The sequence below is a fragment of the Nycticebus coucang genome, chromosome 10, assembly GCF_027406575.1.
Source record: "Nycticebus coucang isolate mNycCou1 chromosome 10, mNycCou1.pri, whole genome shotgun sequence".
Taxonomy (NCBI): Eukaryota; Metazoa; Chordata; class Mammalia; order Primates; family Lorisidae; genus Nycticebus; species Nycticebus coucang.
Window position 1 is genome coordinate 81,864,224 of NC_069789.1, and position 17,548 is coordinate 81,881,771.

A 17,548-nucleotide genomic window follows, 5' to 3' on the forward strand; every position below is an offset into this window, starting at 1 on the left:
CTTCTCAGCCTGCTGCCGGAGAGTGTTGCCCTGCTGGTCTGTCTGCATGAGTGAGGCCCCGGCCTCCACGATGTAGTGGCAGATGGTGCGCCTGCCCATTCACCATGTTGTGAATTTCCCCAAGAACCACCCAAGGGATAGGGCACGTGAAGAAAAAAAAAGTCCTACGTACCTTCTGTATTCCCCTATCAACACCCTTGCCCCAGCGGGACTCATCGTCTCCACTCTTCCTTCATACGTAACCCAGGGAGATCTCCTTGGCCTTTCTCAGCCTAATAAAGCACTTACTACAGCAGATGACTTTGGCAAAGGACCTTAAATGTCTCTCCTTGATAACAAGGCTTTGGGTCTCCATTATTTTAATTCCTCCAAGAATCTCACTGGTCTCCTGCCTGGTAGCTAGTATCTTTCCCATTTAAACAGGCAGACTTTGGGCAATAAAGTACATCTAGGACTTAAGTCACAACTTGGTGGCATCATTAGTTGAAGAACTTAGAGGCCCAGAGCTCAGCCTCTTGCCTTGTACCTAAGCAAGTCATTGTTGGGTATAGTGCTTTTTTTTTGAAGTTGTTTCTGTCCAGGAAAGCAAGAAAAAGGAAAGTAAAGGAGAATGCCACACACAAAATAAGGATTGTAGAGAACTTGGCACTGCCACAGTCTAAGGCAGCAGTTCTCAACCTGCTGCCTTAGAATGACCCTTTCACAGGGGTCACCTAAGACCATCCTGCATATCAGATATTTACATTACGATTCATAACAGTAGCAAAATTACAGTTACAAAATAGCAACGAAAATAATTTTATGGTTGGGGGTCACCTGAACATGAGCAACTGTGTTAAAGGGTCGTGGCATTAGGAAGGTTGAACCACTGGTCTGAGGAGTCTCTGTTTCCAGTGGCTAAACATGATGAATGATATTTCCCTGCCCATTCTCCCTAACCACACTCCATCAGCATTGTCCAGTAGAACCTTCTGCGCTGATAGAAATGTTTTTACATCAGTGCTGTCCAAATATAGTAGCCACTAGCCACATAGTGAGCACTTAAAACATGGCTGGTGTGAGGAACTGAACTAGTTTAATCTCAATTCAAACAGCCACGTGTGCCTACTGCCATATTAGACCCGTCTGGAAAAAGCACACTCCAGTTTTTCCATAACGAAACTCCAGCTCCAAAGAAACGCTATGGTTTTAATTTAAAAAAAAAATTTTTTTAATGAAAAAAATCTCTGTTGCTCTTTCCATTCCAGCTAAATTTCAGGGTCTGTACCCTAATAATAAAGCCTCCTATAGATAAAAGCCCCAGATGGAGATTTTCCAAGAAAATGCTTGTCCAAGAGACGTGAGACTCTGATGAGGTGTTTTTATCCCTTTGTCCACCTTTCACCCAGATACAGGCACTTACACATACTTTATCTAGGGAGAAAATTATAAGTCTGAAAGACTTTAAAAATGCCACCAGTCACTAAGAATTATGTGGTAACAGATTTTTGTCTACTCATTCTCTTAAATCGGAGAGCAAGAGGATTGTGCTCCAAGAAATAGCTATTAGGAAAACCAAGGAATCTATAACTCTAATATTCCATGGCTATAAGTAGTTCTGGGTTGTATATTTGGTTTCCTTCTGGTGATGAAAAGATCCTTTATCAGCTCAGCTTTTTATTCTATTTAAAGAAAAACTCCAGGGAGGCACCTGTGGCTCAAAGGAGTAGGGCGCTGGCCCCATATATCAGAGGTGGTGGGTTGAAACCTGGCCCCAGCCAAAAACTGCAAAAAAAAAAAAAGAAAAAGAAAAAGAAAAGAAATCAACTCCAGAGACCCAAATGAAAAGGAAGACACGTCAGCTTCTAAAGAATTAACATTTATTTTACAGTTTTGCCATACACATCTCATGCCAACACACAGGAGGCATATACAAACAAACGCACCAGCTTCTGTTTTCCAAAGTCACATGGCAATAAATAAGGATGGATGGGTCCTTTTTTTTTTTTTCTGTCTTTTTCTTTTTTTCCAGGAAACAAGACTTCATTTCTTTTTAACCTGTACAAAAATTTACACTGCGAAGGATGAGGGCAACAATCCAGAGCTTAGGGGATCTGGGGCTTTGAGGTCTGAATGCAAGCTCAGAGCAACTACCAGAATCCGCAGCCCTGACCCTGCTCGTGTGGCTGGATAATAGTACATGTGGTTCTCGTCTCTAGTTCAGCAGCAGATGAGTGCGTGTCCTTTGTTCACCTGTGCTCTGCCTCCCTAAGCAAAGGAATGCTTGGCGTACCTCCCGAACCTGCAACTGTCTCCTCACCAGAGCTCGCAGCATGAAACTGTGCTTTTAATGTGGTCCTACCAAGCGGAGTATGGATGGGATGACTTTGCTGAGCTCTCTCTTTTTGGCTCCAGTCACTGTTAGAGCAGTTGGAACAACTACTGCAAAAAGGGCCAATTGACCAATCCAAGAAAGAGAGCGCCAGTGATGTGCTTTTTATTTAGCTTTCAGCATGCCCAGAGCCCTTCAGCAGCAGGCAATAAAACAAAACTCATTTCCGCTTAATTGAATTTTTCTTCATCTTATGGTTTCCAATTTTTAAAGTGCAATGTTTAAAAATGAGCCTCCTCAGGATTTCCAGACCCTGCTGGCTGGGGAGGTACGGTCATTATTTTCATGGTTTTAACGGAGTTGTCATTCGCGGCATGTGGGAGGAGCTATGTGGGAGAATAGGTGCCCCAGAGTAGACTGTCATATAACACACAGCTTTTGCTAATCCAAAGCCTTGAACTCCCTCCTGCAAGAAGGCAGTTCAAAACAACCAGCTTGAGCTTCAGCGTCTTTTGTTCTACAAATTTCCTGTACTTAATGATGAAGATCTAACAGCCCCTAATGATCTTATCAAGGTTTCATGTTTCATATTGGCAAAAAAACAAACTGTGAAGGATAATGCTGAATGCTTTTTTCTTATGTCTTAATTTTTTCTCTTTCCCTGGTGTTTTTCTGTATTAATTTTCAGGACCAATGTTATCAATATGGTAGTTGATTTTCATCTTACATTATATTCATAATAATCAGATAAGGAAAGAAAGAGAAAGGCTGAAAGGAATTTGCCTGAGGTTACATAGCAAGTCCTTGAAAGGGCAAGAACCATGTTTCCCAGAAATGTGATTTACCCCCTGGGCTGGCTTAGCCCTTGGATTTGATGTTTCCTTCATGGTTATATTACTGTTTAGCAAATACAGATTCCTCCATATCTCTTCAGTTCCCATTTTTGTTTATATCAATTACCGTGGAAACTTGAAGGTTTTTAATTTACTTCTGGATTCAGAAGCTTCCTACTCTTAACATCTATCAGCCAGGCACTGCAGTTAATTGCTCTCTTAGAACCAAAGACAAGTCCAAGCATTGCAAATGCAGGTCTTTTTTCACTTGTAAAATTTGTCCATGTCATTTTAGTGAGGGGGATAACAGCTACCATGTAGCACCTTATATGCCAGGGATAGACTTCCGAGCAGTGCAAGAATGCCTCTCAGCACATCTTGCTCTTCTCCATCTTTCAAACCACATCAGAGCTAAGGAACGTTCTTGGCATGTGCAGCTCTCAGTGGCCTGTCCATAATGCTAACCCACCTTGCAGGGAGATCCTCCTAAAATCTGAGACCTATTGTGGCTGTGCTTCCCTAGTATTTGCTGCTTTCTGGGGAGGTGGCTCTGAGAATGGGGGGCAGCTCTGGGAGGCTTAAGTAAAGCTTGCCTCACTTTCTGGCCAGTGCTGTCTCAAGAGCTGTGCCAGCTAGCCAGCCCCACTGAGAACAAATAACTGTTAGCCAATGTCAGCTGTTTACCGAGTTCTTCCAGAGCCTTACTGAATGAGGAAGGCCTCCCTTTATTCCACCACTGAAGTGGAAAACAAAAACTGGTCAACTTATGTTGATCTTAAATAGTGCTACACAGAGGGAGGATGCTCCTTGTTAAGAGCATCTTAACTATTGCTCTCCCCAAACAATAGTCACCAAAAATATGAAGTGCCTCTGAAATCCCATGAGTCACCAAGTGAATAGTCAAGTTGAAGCAGTGATTGGGGAGGGGGGGCAGCTTTTCATTTCATTCATTGCCCAGCATAGCCTTTCTCCTGTATATTGTGAGCAGCCTGATAAGAATGGTGTATTTATGAAACTGTCCTCCAAAGGGACAGTTACATTTTCCTTTCCTTCACCTGGCTTGTTATCTTGCATTTGTGTCTTTGTCCCCACCCTAATGTTCACATGATTGGGGAATCCCCAACAGCACAGGACTGGAGAGGCTGAACACACCATCATCTCTAAACATGGAACCTCAAGAAAAACGTCCTCATTTGCAGAATCCCCAAGCAAAAATCACAACAGTTGCAGCACACCAAAAAGAAAGGGTACACTACCAAAACTGATCAGAGAAAAGGTGGCCTGAAGGCTGATCCAGGAATCTACTGACTACATATTTTCAAGAAGCTTAATTAATCTTAGTTTAATCCTGGAAAAGGGCTTACAAAAGATGCAACAGCAAGGAGGAACTGTTCATTTCTTCCTTTGTCTACAACATGCCTAAATCTTTGCAGTCCTCAAAAGGTGAACAACTATTCACAGAAGGAAGAGTCTTTAGGATCCTTGGCCCCATCACTTCATGTGAAAGAAAGGCAATGCCTTCTCACCCTTTCCTGCTCTGCTAATCTCATTGAAGAGAATGGAAGGCCAGAAGACGCAACCACAGTTTCCTAAGGGGATGGGAATAAATTCCCACTGGCTAAATTCCACTTGGCACCTGGAGAGCTTCCTGATGGTCAGATGGGTGCATATGGTCAGAGTTGCAGCACCATTCCCCATGATAGTCTGTGGCACGAGTGACAGCTCCTTAAGCAGAGGTTGGCCTTGTCCTTGCCGCAGGCTTAGTGATGTGCTATAGCAAACCTGCAAGCTAGGACTCCCTGTGTCACCAATGACCAGAGCTCTGGCTTTATGAGCACTGGGCCAGGGTGAGTAATTGACACAAGTCCTACCAGCAATGGAAACCTCTGGATAATTTTAGGGCTGCTCCCTAAATTATTCTTCCCAACCAACGTAAGCCAAAGAAAAAATGTTGCTAGCTCCCAGAAGCAACCCGGACTGTCCTCCAACTGAGTCAGCTAGTATATCAGAGAAAGCTTTCATAAGGGGGTGGGGCAGGGGGCAGACTTGCAAGCTCATCTAAACCCACTTCCTTAAAACAGACTCTCCAAATATTTCATCCTACAAGGATGGAGGACTCTGGGAGGCTGGCATCTGCTGATGTGGCTAAACAGACTGCACACTTGGAATCTAAATGAGTCTACAAATGTTTTCACTGATTGTCATTCTGTTCTCTCCATATTTTAGCTTTGATCATTTTGTAACCCACAGCCTGTCTTTTGGAAAAAAATGATACGAGCAAATTACAAGGCACACTGTGCACCAAAGGGACTCGTCAGGCAGTCTGTGACGGTGGTCCAGGGCCACTCCGCTCCAGCCTCAGAGTCACCTGCAATGAAAACCACCTCTTGACATCAGGGATTCAGTGATATATATGGGATTTCTTAAAAACCAAAACTGATGAATAATCTCTGGTTTGTAGGAAAGAAGTCATTTTTTCATAGCAAAAAAGGGGGGGCACATTTTTAATATCAACCTGGGGCCATCAAAGTTTTCACTGACCTTTAACAACTGATCTTTTTATTTGAAAATTAGGGTTCAGTAAGGGTACTCAGGGCCTGTGACACCTCTACCTCAGGAATGTTGGTTCTGGTGAGAGCAGTGGTTTAGGAGGCATTGTGTGAGACACGCCAGGTGGAGCAAAGTTCCCAAAAGGCCAAGGAGGCCTGGCACAGTCACCTCATGCTACCAAAGCCCTGAGCAGCCAAAGCCTCTAAGCAGGGCAGCAGGAGAGACAGCCAAGCCAGCGTCCCTAGAGCTCTAGGCTGCGCACCCCTGGGCTGCGTTCCGACATGAGGCTGCTCTCCCCCCACCCCCAGAAAACAATGCCCTAGTGTGGTCTCACAACCTCTAGGAATCAGCAGAGAGCTTCCATTGAAAATAATGGAAATTCATATTGGCGCACTTTTGATCCTTAAAAGGCAAGTCTGTTTTGATCCTTGAAGATATTCTCTCAAGCCAGAAGGACAGATTGGGTGGGGAGAAAAGAAGTTTAAAAAGGAGGATGATCCATTTCATCAAGCCAAGAGGCTGGGCTAGTTGGAAAGTCGGGATAACCTACACTGCTTCCTGTGGATATATCAGAGGTGGGTCCCCCAGCCAAGGCTCTCAGCGTCTGGCTCACTCCCTGCCCTGCGTGCGCAATGATGCCCAAATTACTGTCCACCGTGTAATCCAGCCCATTGAGCAAAGGAGCGTGGGATGGCAAGGACGATATGGAGGATGGAGACTGGGGGATCCCATAGGGGCTCCCATCCCTCAAGTCCTGAAAGGATTGTCCTGTCCCGTCCATGGAGAAGCTCCCATTCATTAACTGTCCGCCTGTAACGTCCCCCACGTTGCCATAAATCCTATTGGTGTGGCCAAGTTCTGAGAGAATTTGATCTTCTGTGGACAAAAGAACGGAGATTTATTGTCAGCTGCCAGGACTCCGGTGGTCCCCTGCTCTTCACAACCTAGGAATACACATGACCAGGACAGAAGCCCAAGCCGGCAGCTGCCTTGCTGCCAAGCACAGGTCAGACACAGAACATGGCAGCCTGATATCCAGAGGCCAACCCAGGTCAAGGGGAAAGCAAGAAACACCTGCAGAGACTAAATTCCCAGCTCCCAGAAAGTGGACATATGTTTGGTAAGCTTGTTGTTCCCACGTGACTTGTGCACTAAGATACCTGACTACTCTGATGAGTGTGAATGCCCAAGGTTTGGTCTTATGTTATCCATGTTGCAAATGGAAACTATGCTGAAGAGATTTACTCTGAAAGCTTTTGAGCTTTAGTTGGCTGGGAAGCAAGCAGGCCTACATGGTAAGGACAGCTGAGGACCACTCTTAGACATGGGTACAAAATCCTTTTGGAAAAGAGAGCCGATTTCTCAGAACTTGGTGTCTCTCTCAACTCAATATGCTCTTCCCTAGGGACAAAGAATTGACTTAAGGCAAGTGGTCTTCCTTGTTTCTTAAAAAAAAATTTCATTAAGGGGATCTAATAGAATCTTTGCCACTTAGAAGAATTCATCTCTCCTAAAGAGGTGAGCAGTTTAGGTCTTAAGAAATAAGGGATTATGTAGTTGCCCTGAGATGTGCCAAATGTGAGCCACCTGCACATGGAGCCACAAACAAGACGTAACAATCCTGTATGTTCCAGGCATCACTTTCAGCAGCACAGATGAGATTAGGTGGCCTTCTCAAGAGCGGCCACCTAAGTGAGCATCCAGCTCATGGTCCTCCCCAGACCCCAAATACCCTGTGTTCTGAGAGGAGGCTGACCCCAAAGGCTCGGAGACCTCTGGGCCGAGCTGTAGGCCTCTCAGGGCATCATGCTTCTAGCAGGCCACCTATTCCAGCCACTGTCCTACATATTGCTTTTGTTATTTCTCTGGGCCTCTGTATCATTTCTATCTAAGGCCTCCGTAGACTAGATTTCAACACTCCATCTTTTCTGAGGCCTGCCCCGAAACACCGAAACACCGTAAAATGAAAAAAGGGGGTGGGGAGCTCATGCCATTTAAAGGGACCCAGAAAACAAAGGCTCAGCTCCACCATGAAATGGCCATGATTTAGCCTTTTGCCTATACCTGTCATCCCATATGAGCAGGGCCCTCTGTGGGGCCATAAACTACCTTTGGGGACAACCATGCCTTCCACGTATACAAATGGGCTCAGCTTTTCCCAAGCACATCCACAGTGGGTTGTATTCATTGATCCCACAACAATGTTGGGGGGTAGGGGGAAAAGTGGTATTCCTTGTGGGAATGCTGGGGCTCAACAGAAGGGGGTACTGAGGCTCAAGAGAAGTGAATCAATTTGGCAGAGCCTCACTGGAGACCAGGTTTCTGATCCCCAGTTCAGCAATCTTCCCTTCCTCCCAACAGAAGACCTTCCACATCCAGGATTCAGTAACTGAGAACAATAATGGTTATTTGCAAACAACCTGAGGATTCACAACATGCAATAATTTGCAGTTTTGTTGATGCAATAATTTGCGGTTTTGCTAATGCACAAATTTGAATATAGCGCATGCTGCAAAGCTTGTGTGAGGGGGACAGGATGAGGTGAGTGGTGGGAAAGGGATTTCAGAAATGAAGCCTGTTCCCCATCTCACATGGACTCACAGTACTGATTTCTCAGGAAAAGGGCCTGTCCAGCATGGCCTTGGGAGGAAGGGCTGCACTAGGCGACCATGGGAGCTAGGCCAGTGTTCCTATAAAGGGGAGAGAGAGGCAGGAGACGGGCTGGGGCAGAAAGCTGAGACATGGCCATCTGCTCACAGCTACATGGGCTGGTGAGAGGGCCCCCGGTCAGCGGAAGGAAGAGGAGGCCTTGGGCCACAGAACAGGGCCCAGCTGGGTCCTGGGCACCCAGCTTCCATAGCTCAGCATCAGTGCCCTTTTGTTTTCTGCTCCTTGTCCCATCGGAAAAGGCCACTAACATTTCCCCACCCTTCGCCATATGTCGGGGAAAAGCCTGTGTGCAGGAGGGAGTCGCCAAGGCCTCAAGAAGATCCCTCCTGAGTGTCAAGCATCACTGTTTCCCAGGGGACTTTCCTAAGGACTCGGCCTCGCCCCTCCAGCCCTGCTCACCTCGGAAGCTCAGCTCACTGTCACTAACCCCACAGTCCTCTGCAGAGCTCTCCTTCTCCTGCTTGCTGCCTCCTCGGCTTCTCTTGACGCTCTTATAGAACTGCCCCCAGCGATGCCGTCCCGCGTCCTTCTTCAGGCGTTTCTCCTTGGCCCTTCGGTTCTGAAACCAGACCTGCCACACAAGCACAGGGGACACACTCAGAGGGAGTCCACCATGAACCCAAAGCACCCAAGACACCCCAGGTAGAAGGTGAAACAGACTCAAGACAGTGCGCGGCCAGAGTGTGAAGTGCCCACCGCTCCGCCTGCCTGGGCCTCAGAATTCGGGAAAAACCCCAAGGTCACAGTCCCAAGCCCAACTCCCCAAGGGGCACAGTGACACCACTCATGAGGTGACATCACTCATGCTCCCTGAGCCTTCTAGAGGTAGAGGGCACAGACACAAGGTCTGGCTCAGGACACCTTCCATCCCTGGCCCGGGCGCCACAGCCACCTCCCGAGGCAGCAGTCTCACCTGCACAACCCTCATGTCCAGGCCTGTCTCTGAGGAGAGCTGCTCCCTCACATGCCGCGCAGGCTTGGGGGAGTTCTTGTAGGCATTCTTTAACGTCTCCAGTTGCTTCGCAGTGATGGTGGTCCGGGGCCTCTTGGCTCCGGCCTCTGAGTCATCTGCAGAGAAAACCACTTCTTACTGAGCCTCATCCCTGTCCTCCTTCCCGTAGTCCCATCAGCTTGCCTGCTATCGGCAGGACAGTGGAAGGCAGGGGCCACACCGGAGTGGACAAGTCCTGGCCCATAATGCAGGCCTTCCCGAGTCACCGAAAGGCAAGGACAGCGTCCTTGTGCTCTCCTGACTTCCCCCGCTCTACTTCAGCCTTTCTTCAGGCTGGGTATACACAAGTCCACACACTCCCTGCCATCACAGACACTGTGCTGAGACGCCCTCATACGCTACTACCAGAGCTGTGAAGATGAACAGCCAGAGTGATGTCTGTGTTCCCAGCTGCCCCAGACGGCCCTCCCCACCATCCCATCAGGAGCTCCCATGCCCCTGGGTTACAGCCACGCTGCCTTTGCCACAGCCTAGCCTCCCCAAGCTCACAGCCAGAGCTGGGCCTACATTCCCACTAGTCATCTAAGCAGAGTTTTAAACTATGGCTCAGAATCTACCAGAAAGTTGTAAGGTCAATTTAGTGGTTTAAACAAAAAGAAAAAATAAGAGGAATAGAAATAGACTAGAATAGAAAATAGGAGTAGTACTGTTTTATGAAAGTTTTTGCTGCATGAATGTGCAGAGTTGTAATGTGAAATGAGTTTCTTACTATGGATTGTAGTCAAAATTTTTTTGAAAAACACTGGTCTGGGTGGCGCCTGTGGCTCAGTTGGTAGGGCGCCAGCCCCATATACCAAGGGTGGCAGGTTCAAACCCGGCCCGGCTGAACTGCAACCAAAAAATAGCTGGGCGTTGTGGCGGGCGCCTGGGAACTGCAACCAAAAAATAGCTGGGCGTCTGGGCAGCTACTTGGGAGGCTGAGGCAAGAGAATCGCTTAAGCCCAGGAGTTGGAGGTTGCTGTGAGCTGTGTGATGCCACGGCACTCTACCGAGGGCCATAAAGTGAGACTCTGTCTCTACAAAAAAAAAAAAAAAAACAGTGGTCTAAGGAATTTCAAGGCAACATACTGACTGATCAACCCAAAGTCCTTGATGAATTTGCAGTGAAGAAGCTCAGATTCCTGTTAGTGAAAGGCTGGTTTGTTCCATTCAGAATCTGGCACAGGGTCAGGCTCGGTCACTCATGCCTATATCCTCAGCACTTGGAAAGCCAATGTAGGTGGATTGCCTGAGCTCACAGGTTCAAGACCAGCCTGAGCCTGAATGAGACCTCAGACCTACTTGGGAGGCTGAGGCAAGAGAATTGCTTGAGCCCAGTATTTTGAGGTTGCTGTGAGCTCTGACACTACAGCACTATACCAAGGTGTTCTTAGTCAACACCAGCGCATAGCAGGTGTTAATAAGTGCAACCTATACCCAGGTGACAAAGTGAGACTCTGTCTCAAAAAAAAAAAAAAAAACAGGCACAGAACCACCATATGGGTGTGTTCAGTAGCACACAGTCAAGTGCAAAAGGTCTGTTTCCCCTCCCTGAACTAAGATTTACTTTCCTCTTCTGCACAGTATCCTGGAGGGAACAAAGAATAGGCCAGCAACGGGGCCTCTGGGCCCCTCAGCCTCACATGCTTCCTTTAAAGTGTCTGCTACATTCCTGCCTTCCTCTCTTTCCTTTCATTAGAGAACACACTTTCTTAGGGACAAAAATAGCAGAGACACTTATTAACACCTGCTATGTGCTGGTGTTGACTAAGAACTTTACTTGCATTCAATTTTCAAAATTCTACCAGGTTCTCCTTGAAGTCAGAAGGCCCAGGTTCAACATTCTTGTGGTGGTTGTTGAGTGTGTAACTTGGGCAAGTAACCTCTCCCCTGAGCAGCCTGGGGGCAACATCACCTTGCCTGCTGGTGGGTGTGCTAGAGGAACTCAATAGTTGTCCACTGTGCATATACACACAGTGGAAGGTCAAAAAGCTGGTGTCCTCTCCTCTCCCTGGGCTGTTTTCTTCTCCAATGAAGTCACTGTCATCCCAGAACCCTGAAACCCAACTCCCTCCTTTGGGAGTTCCAGACCCAGGACCCCCATGGCAGAGGCCACACTATTTAGGGAGTAATTCCAAAAGACTGAGGAAACCCTCCGAAATTCTTTAAAGTCTATTACAAGGAGCCAATCTTTTCTGCCTGTATTCCTGGAGCTTACAGCAAAATTGAATTATGCAATAGGAAATAGCATACTTATAAAATCTGTGTACAGTCTTTACATATAAAGTTAGAAATAATGAAACCAACAAAAATGTTTTAATTCTTCAAGAATCACTTCATTTCAAAAAACCCTGGCCCAGTAAATTAGAAATTCTTTTCACCACAGCCAGATGGCAGCGCCACTGCAGTGTACCCGTGTTGTCCCAGTTGGTGCCCCGGGGGCTCTGCACTGCCGCTTACAGGCATGGGACTTTCTTCTTGCAATTATGAGGACTAATATGCTGTTATTTTAACATTCACTGTTATTATAATTTAAAATCTTTTTTATATCCTATAACAATGTCATCCAAGTATTCATTAAGTAGCAGTGGTAGCGCTCGTGCTGAAAAATGTCCCCCAAAATCAATAACTTTGGTACGGAAGTTAAATGTGATAAAATGCTGTGAGGAAGGCTAAGCAAGACCATGATACCTGGGCTGTTAATTTAGGAGAAAGCATTCCACAAGGTAATAGAGATAATGCTGAGAAAATAAAAAGTAGCATTAAGGCAAAGATACACTTCGCTGGTTACGGATTTATGTGCTCCCAGAGTACACCACACACACACACACACACACACACACATACACACATGCATATACCTTTTACATTAATTCCTATAGTAAAATTAGTCTTAAAATGTTAATTTTGAATTATGCAGGGTCTCCTCGAACTTGTGCCTGGCATAAAATGCAATCTCATCATATTGAAATTGCAAATATCCAAGGAGATGGAACAAATGAACAAAATTATTCCCACTAAGGTCCAAATAGCTACTATTTAGATCCTTTGTTTGCCCCAAGGGTGTGAACAATAAACCTAAAGGAAGGTTTAAGGAGTAGTTAAGACAACATGGACCCAGCAGAGAAGCTGCCCTGCTGCTCTGCGGATCACCCGGATTACACAGGGAGGAGCAGTCCCTGTCTTACTGACAGCTGGAGGTGGGGGACACCTGGGGAACATGCCAGAATTCTGTGTAGTCTCAGCACGCAAAACCTCCTTGTTTGCATTTCTCTTCCACACTGGTCTCTTATTTGACATCCCAATCCCAGGCCTCATCCGATTTAAACTTCAGGAAACAGCCCTATGAGCTCCCCCTGTATACCCTAAGAAGCCAAAGCTTGGCCACTTACACAACTTGCCAGGAGCCCCCAAATTCATGGGGTTGCCCGCCCAGCTGAGGGCAAATCCAGTATATTTCCATTGTCCTACAGAGGCTTGCTAGGGTGTAAATATTCCTTCATAAATTGGGGAGCCCCACAAGGACATTCCTGCCTCCCCTGCCAGACTATGACCAGTGTATGTTTGTCTTTCTCTTCTTTGGAACCATCCACCTGCCAGCAGAGGCCAGGCCAAAAGCGCCCAGAGCTTCAGTGAAGAGAACCAGCCATGGCCCAGGGAGGTTGTACATTTCAGAATCTCTGGTGAAGGAAACCTAAGGTGCCTTGGTATCTAAGTCTGTCTGCCTTGATGGTTTATACCTGACAAGATGCCCTAATCTTCTGTGACTTCACAACTGACTCCAAAGCAGTAGCAAGGGATAAGTTTTAAGGAACCAGAATGGATGAGTACATGAGGACAAAGAGCCTTGGGATAGGTTTGCAGAGGCCCCCGGTCTCTGCAGGAAAGAGGTCAAAGGCCTCTGTCCACCCTGAAAGGCCAGAGCTGTAGGGGGTGGGAGAGGAGGAAGAGAGAGAGGAAGCCCTGCCCTTTCGTGCCTTCGGCCAAAGCCCAGCTGGACTCCAGCTGGCCACCAAAGGCCTCCCCGCCACCTCACCCCTATAGTAAACTGCATTCATTAAGCGAAAGTAAATGCTTACTGTACTGATCGGATCTATGTAATATGTGGGTGGGCCCAGAAAAGATCTGGAAGGACATACATAAAATTGTTGCTTAATTCTTTTTTTCTCATCAAGTCCAGAGCTGTCAACAAGAGCTCTCTGCACGGTAACCCTGAGCTGAGAAAAATTAGTCAAAGGCACAGGAGCTTGATGTTCTGGGATTTCGTGTATCTGAGAATCCATGATTCAGAGCCAGGGTAGGACACCCCCACCCTACAGGCACAGCTGCCAGTGAGGAGGCAAAGGTGGGGCTGCAGGGAGTGGGGCCTGGGGAGACCAGCCCTGTCTAGGCATAAGGAGAGCCGGGCTGCCCCAGACTGCCCAAGAACATGGCATGGAGGGTGAGAGCAGCAGGGCAGACTCTCCAGGCATGGCTGCTAAAGGCTGGGGCCTGATTGCAGCCTCTGCTGTGCAGTGAGCCCCTGCCACAGCCAGGGACAATGGCCCCTGGTGGTGGGGATGAAGGGTGGTGGAAGGCTGGGGTGGGGGTGGAAGTGGGGACAGTTGTATTGAGTTGGAGTGCCCCAGAAGTTGGCTGAGTATTCTTCCTCTTCCAGAGTGACCGAGCTCTTGCTTCAGAAACACCAGGGATCCCTGCCCTGCAGAAGCCCATAGTCTAAAAGAGGAAATACAGCACCACGAGCTCACACAAGAGCTGACCCATGGGAGGGTGATGGCAGCCACACTGAGCGCTCACTGACTGGTGAGGCAAAGGGTGCTGAGGCAAATGTGCCGCCCCAAGTGTCCAGGGTAGACCAGGCTCTCCACTGCCCCGTGGCACGCCAGGCCCAGTCCAGGCAAAGAGCCCCCAAGATGATGGCAGCAAGGTCCCAGGCTGCTCTGGAGCCCACCCTGCAGTGCAGGCCACAGGCACACTCTCAGTAAGCACGGCTACATCGCTGCTTCAGCAAAGCATGGTGCTCACAGATGCAGGCGTTCAGGTTCACTCTCAGGGTAGCGACACGGGACCACTTCTCAGAGCAGACAGTGTGTGAGCAGGGGTCTGAGGGATGGGCAAGGGGATGCAGGGACAAGGGCGCCCTGGCAGAGGGCTGCATGTTACCGTTCTGCTTGGCCGTCTCGTAGTCTTCCTTGCACACCAGCCGCCCATCCTCCATGAGGTAGAACTCGTCCCCCGTGGCCAGCTGCCGGTTGCAGATGACACAGGCGAAGCAGTGCAGGTGGTAGACGAAGTCCTGGGCCTTGCGGACCACCTGGGTGGGGGGGATGCCCTGCTGGCAGGCCGTGCATTTTGTGCCGAAGCGCCTGTCAGGGCAGCAGAGAGGGATTAGGGCACAGGGGCCGGGGGAGGTCTGACTCCCTCCCCAAACTTCCTGGAGCAGCTCCTCTCCCACCCCAGGACTCCACTGACCACGGGCATCACCCCTGGCCGGCCAGGGCTTACCCTCTGGTCCTCTCTGCCTCCATCTAGCTTCACTGCTTTGTGCCTGAGACTCCAAGCCCAAATGAAGGGGCCGATTGGAACTAGAGTCTCCAGTTCCTTTTCCAAAGCTGACATCTCCAGCTCAAATCGTCCATTCAGCACCCATCAACTCAGTGCAGTGGAGGAGCTCTAAGACCCCCAAGGGTGGGCTGTCTCACCCTCCACCTCCTGGCTTCCTCACCTTTACGGTGACTCCTAAAGGACTATCCTCACAGGGGTCCATGTGCCCACAGGCTGGTGTGTTCAAAGCATCCAGCAACACCTCTTCACTCGCTGCCACAGGAGGAGGTCCTTGTGGCCGGGGACAGCACATGCCAGTGTCTCTTATCAGCAGAAGGGGGTTCTCCTGACAGCTTCTCTCTCACGTCCTCCCCCATGTCTCCCCTGCCTGCCATTCAGCACACAGTGGCAACCTCCACTCCCTTCCCAGGCACAGCCCCAGGGAGCTGCAACATTCCAGGGCAGGGAGTCTGTGCATCTCAGGTCAAAAAACGCTGCCTCAGACCTTTCCCTGGTCTACACCTTTCTGGACCAACACCAAAGCAAGAGAAAGCCATCGGCTGCCATCCTGTGCCAAGGCTGGGAAGGAAGGAGAAATAGACACATTGAAAGTACAGCCCAGTGGGGCCATTTAAGCCCCTTTCCCCATTCTGGTCACAGAGGTAAACAGAGGCACAGCTGTAGTCGTGGAAGCAGAGAAAGGGGGGCCCGAAGTAGATGTGGGTGGTGAGGGAGAGCGCTTTGCCGCAGGTGAGCCGTCCCCACTTCCAGAGGGAGCGGGAGGCATTGGGGAAACAGGGGCAGAGTTTAAAACAGCAATCAACCTAATTATTCATGACATTTCACACAGCAGAACTTTATCTTCTTCAGGATGAAAGACTTCGCCTAATGGATCTGGGGAAGGTTTGATTTTAATGGTCCTTTTAACTAATGCTTATAGGCAGCCTGATTTCCCCTGAAAGGACAGTACATATTTCATCCACATTAATACCAAATAAATTAATTATGGTCATGGCTATCATGATGAATCCCAGATTAATGCAGAATGATGGGTCTCTTATGCAGTAATGATACCTGCTGAGGGGGCTGCGGGGGCCCAGGACAGACATGGCCAAATGTAGTGTCAGAAGCCCCCCACCAGGGACATGGTGTCCTAGAGAGAAGGGAGCTCCAAGTCTACAGGGTAACCCCAAAAGAGCCAAGAGCGTGGTCCAGGGGACTACTCTTCTGAGACCTGTAGAAGAGGGGTGTTGGAGTGTAAGGGGTTGAGAGGTGGTGGTTTAGGAGGACATCAAACTTCTGAATTCCTAGAATGTCTTTCTAGGAATGTTTTAGGGGAGTGGGGTGCCCAAAGGGGAGCAGACCTCTTTAGAGCAGTTCTCAGGCCGAGGGTCAGCCCCCAAGTTGTTTAAAACTGTGCCTCAGGAGGGAACCTTAGCTTTCCTCACATTTTCAAAGGGATCCAGGACCCAGAAAAGCAGAGTTAATATTTGTTCAGTAAATAAATCGGTGTATAGGGTGGCGCCTGTGGCTCAGTGAGTAGGGCGCCAGCCCCATATACCAAGGATGGTGGGTTCAAACCCAGCCCCGGCCAAACTGCAACAAAAAAATAGCTGGGCATTGTGGCAGGCGCCTGTAGTCCCAGCTACTCCGGAAGCTGAGGCAAGATAATCACCTAAGCCCAAGAGCTGGAGGTTGCTGTGAGCTGTGATGCCACAGCACTCTACCAAGGGCAACAAAATGAGACTCTGTCTCAAAAAAATCAGTGTATAATGAATCAGGCTTTCAGAGGATACGCACAGACACAGCTAAATCTGAGGATGGAGAACAAAGTATACAGTCGGCTCTGGGTGACTCTGTACCTCCCAGAACCCAGGCTTCTGACCAGGCTTCCCACCACAATGCCCATGTTAAAGAGGAAGGCGGCAGGCACCCAGTATGTGTGGAGGGGGCTGCACACGTGTTATCAGAGTGTTTGCAGAAGGTGGCCTGTACTCTTAATATCCAATCCTGGCCAAGACACAAAGTGAGCACCAACACGAAACGAGGCCTCCATCTTGTGCTCACTGCAAACCCTCCTGATAACCCAGATCTATAGAGTATATCCTAATCCTTTACTGAATATGCTGGGGCAGGAGGGCTCCAGAGGAAAACTAAGAATTTCCCAAAATGCAAATCCTACACTGGTGGTTAAAATAGCCAGGCAGAGATGGGAGGCGAGGAGGACTGAGGGAGACCCAAACGGCCTGTCCCACAGGGAGGGCCACTCTCTCTCACTGCTAAAAAGCAGACGGGGCTTTCAGTAACCAGAAGCCCAGTTGACACCAGCGTACCAGAGACATGAAAGATAACGGGGGGCATAAATTTAATCTACATACCGACAGTGATTCATGCATGAGAGTGGCAAGTGCACAAGAAAAATGAAAAATAAATGGACTTTCCCACCAGCGTTTTTTAGCAATTGAAGCAATTTTCCTGACTGTGGGACTTACAGGGATGGAAGTGGAAGCTGCTCCTCATGGCCTTTTCCCCTGGAGTACAGCCAACGGGACCCTCACCAAGGGAGCCTCATGCACCCCCCTTGGCTCACAGGGCTCCCCCAACCTGGCCCAGCCCCATGGGGCACTCTCCAACTCCATTTCCAGCCAG

The 17,548-nt window shown here is 48.5% G+C and overlaps 1 protein-coding gene across 1 annotated transcript in view; it reads right to left on the reverse strand.

The window, feature by feature from the left end:
- Nucleotides 1-6,039: 6,039 nt before the first annotated feature.
- The window catches only part of LHX4 (LIM homeobox 4), a 40,626-nt gene continuing 29,117 nt past the window's right edge, over nucleotides 6,040-17,548 (reverse strand). Inside the window, exons 3-6 of the mRNA XM_053606862.1 lie at nucleotides 14,519-14,721; nucleotides 9,278-9,432; nucleotides 8,764-8,935; nucleotides 6,040-6,570 (exon numbers count right to left, since the gene is read on the reverse strand). Coding sequence (XP_053462837.1) covers nucleotides 6,176-6,570; nucleotides 8,764-8,935; nucleotides 9,278-9,432; nucleotides 14,519-14,721 — 925 coding nt within the window. The 3' untranslated portion in view covers nucleotides 6,040-6,175. The remainder of the gene's footprint in view (nucleotides 6,571-8,763; nucleotides 8,936-9,277; nucleotides 9,433-14,518; nucleotides 14,722-17,548) is intronic.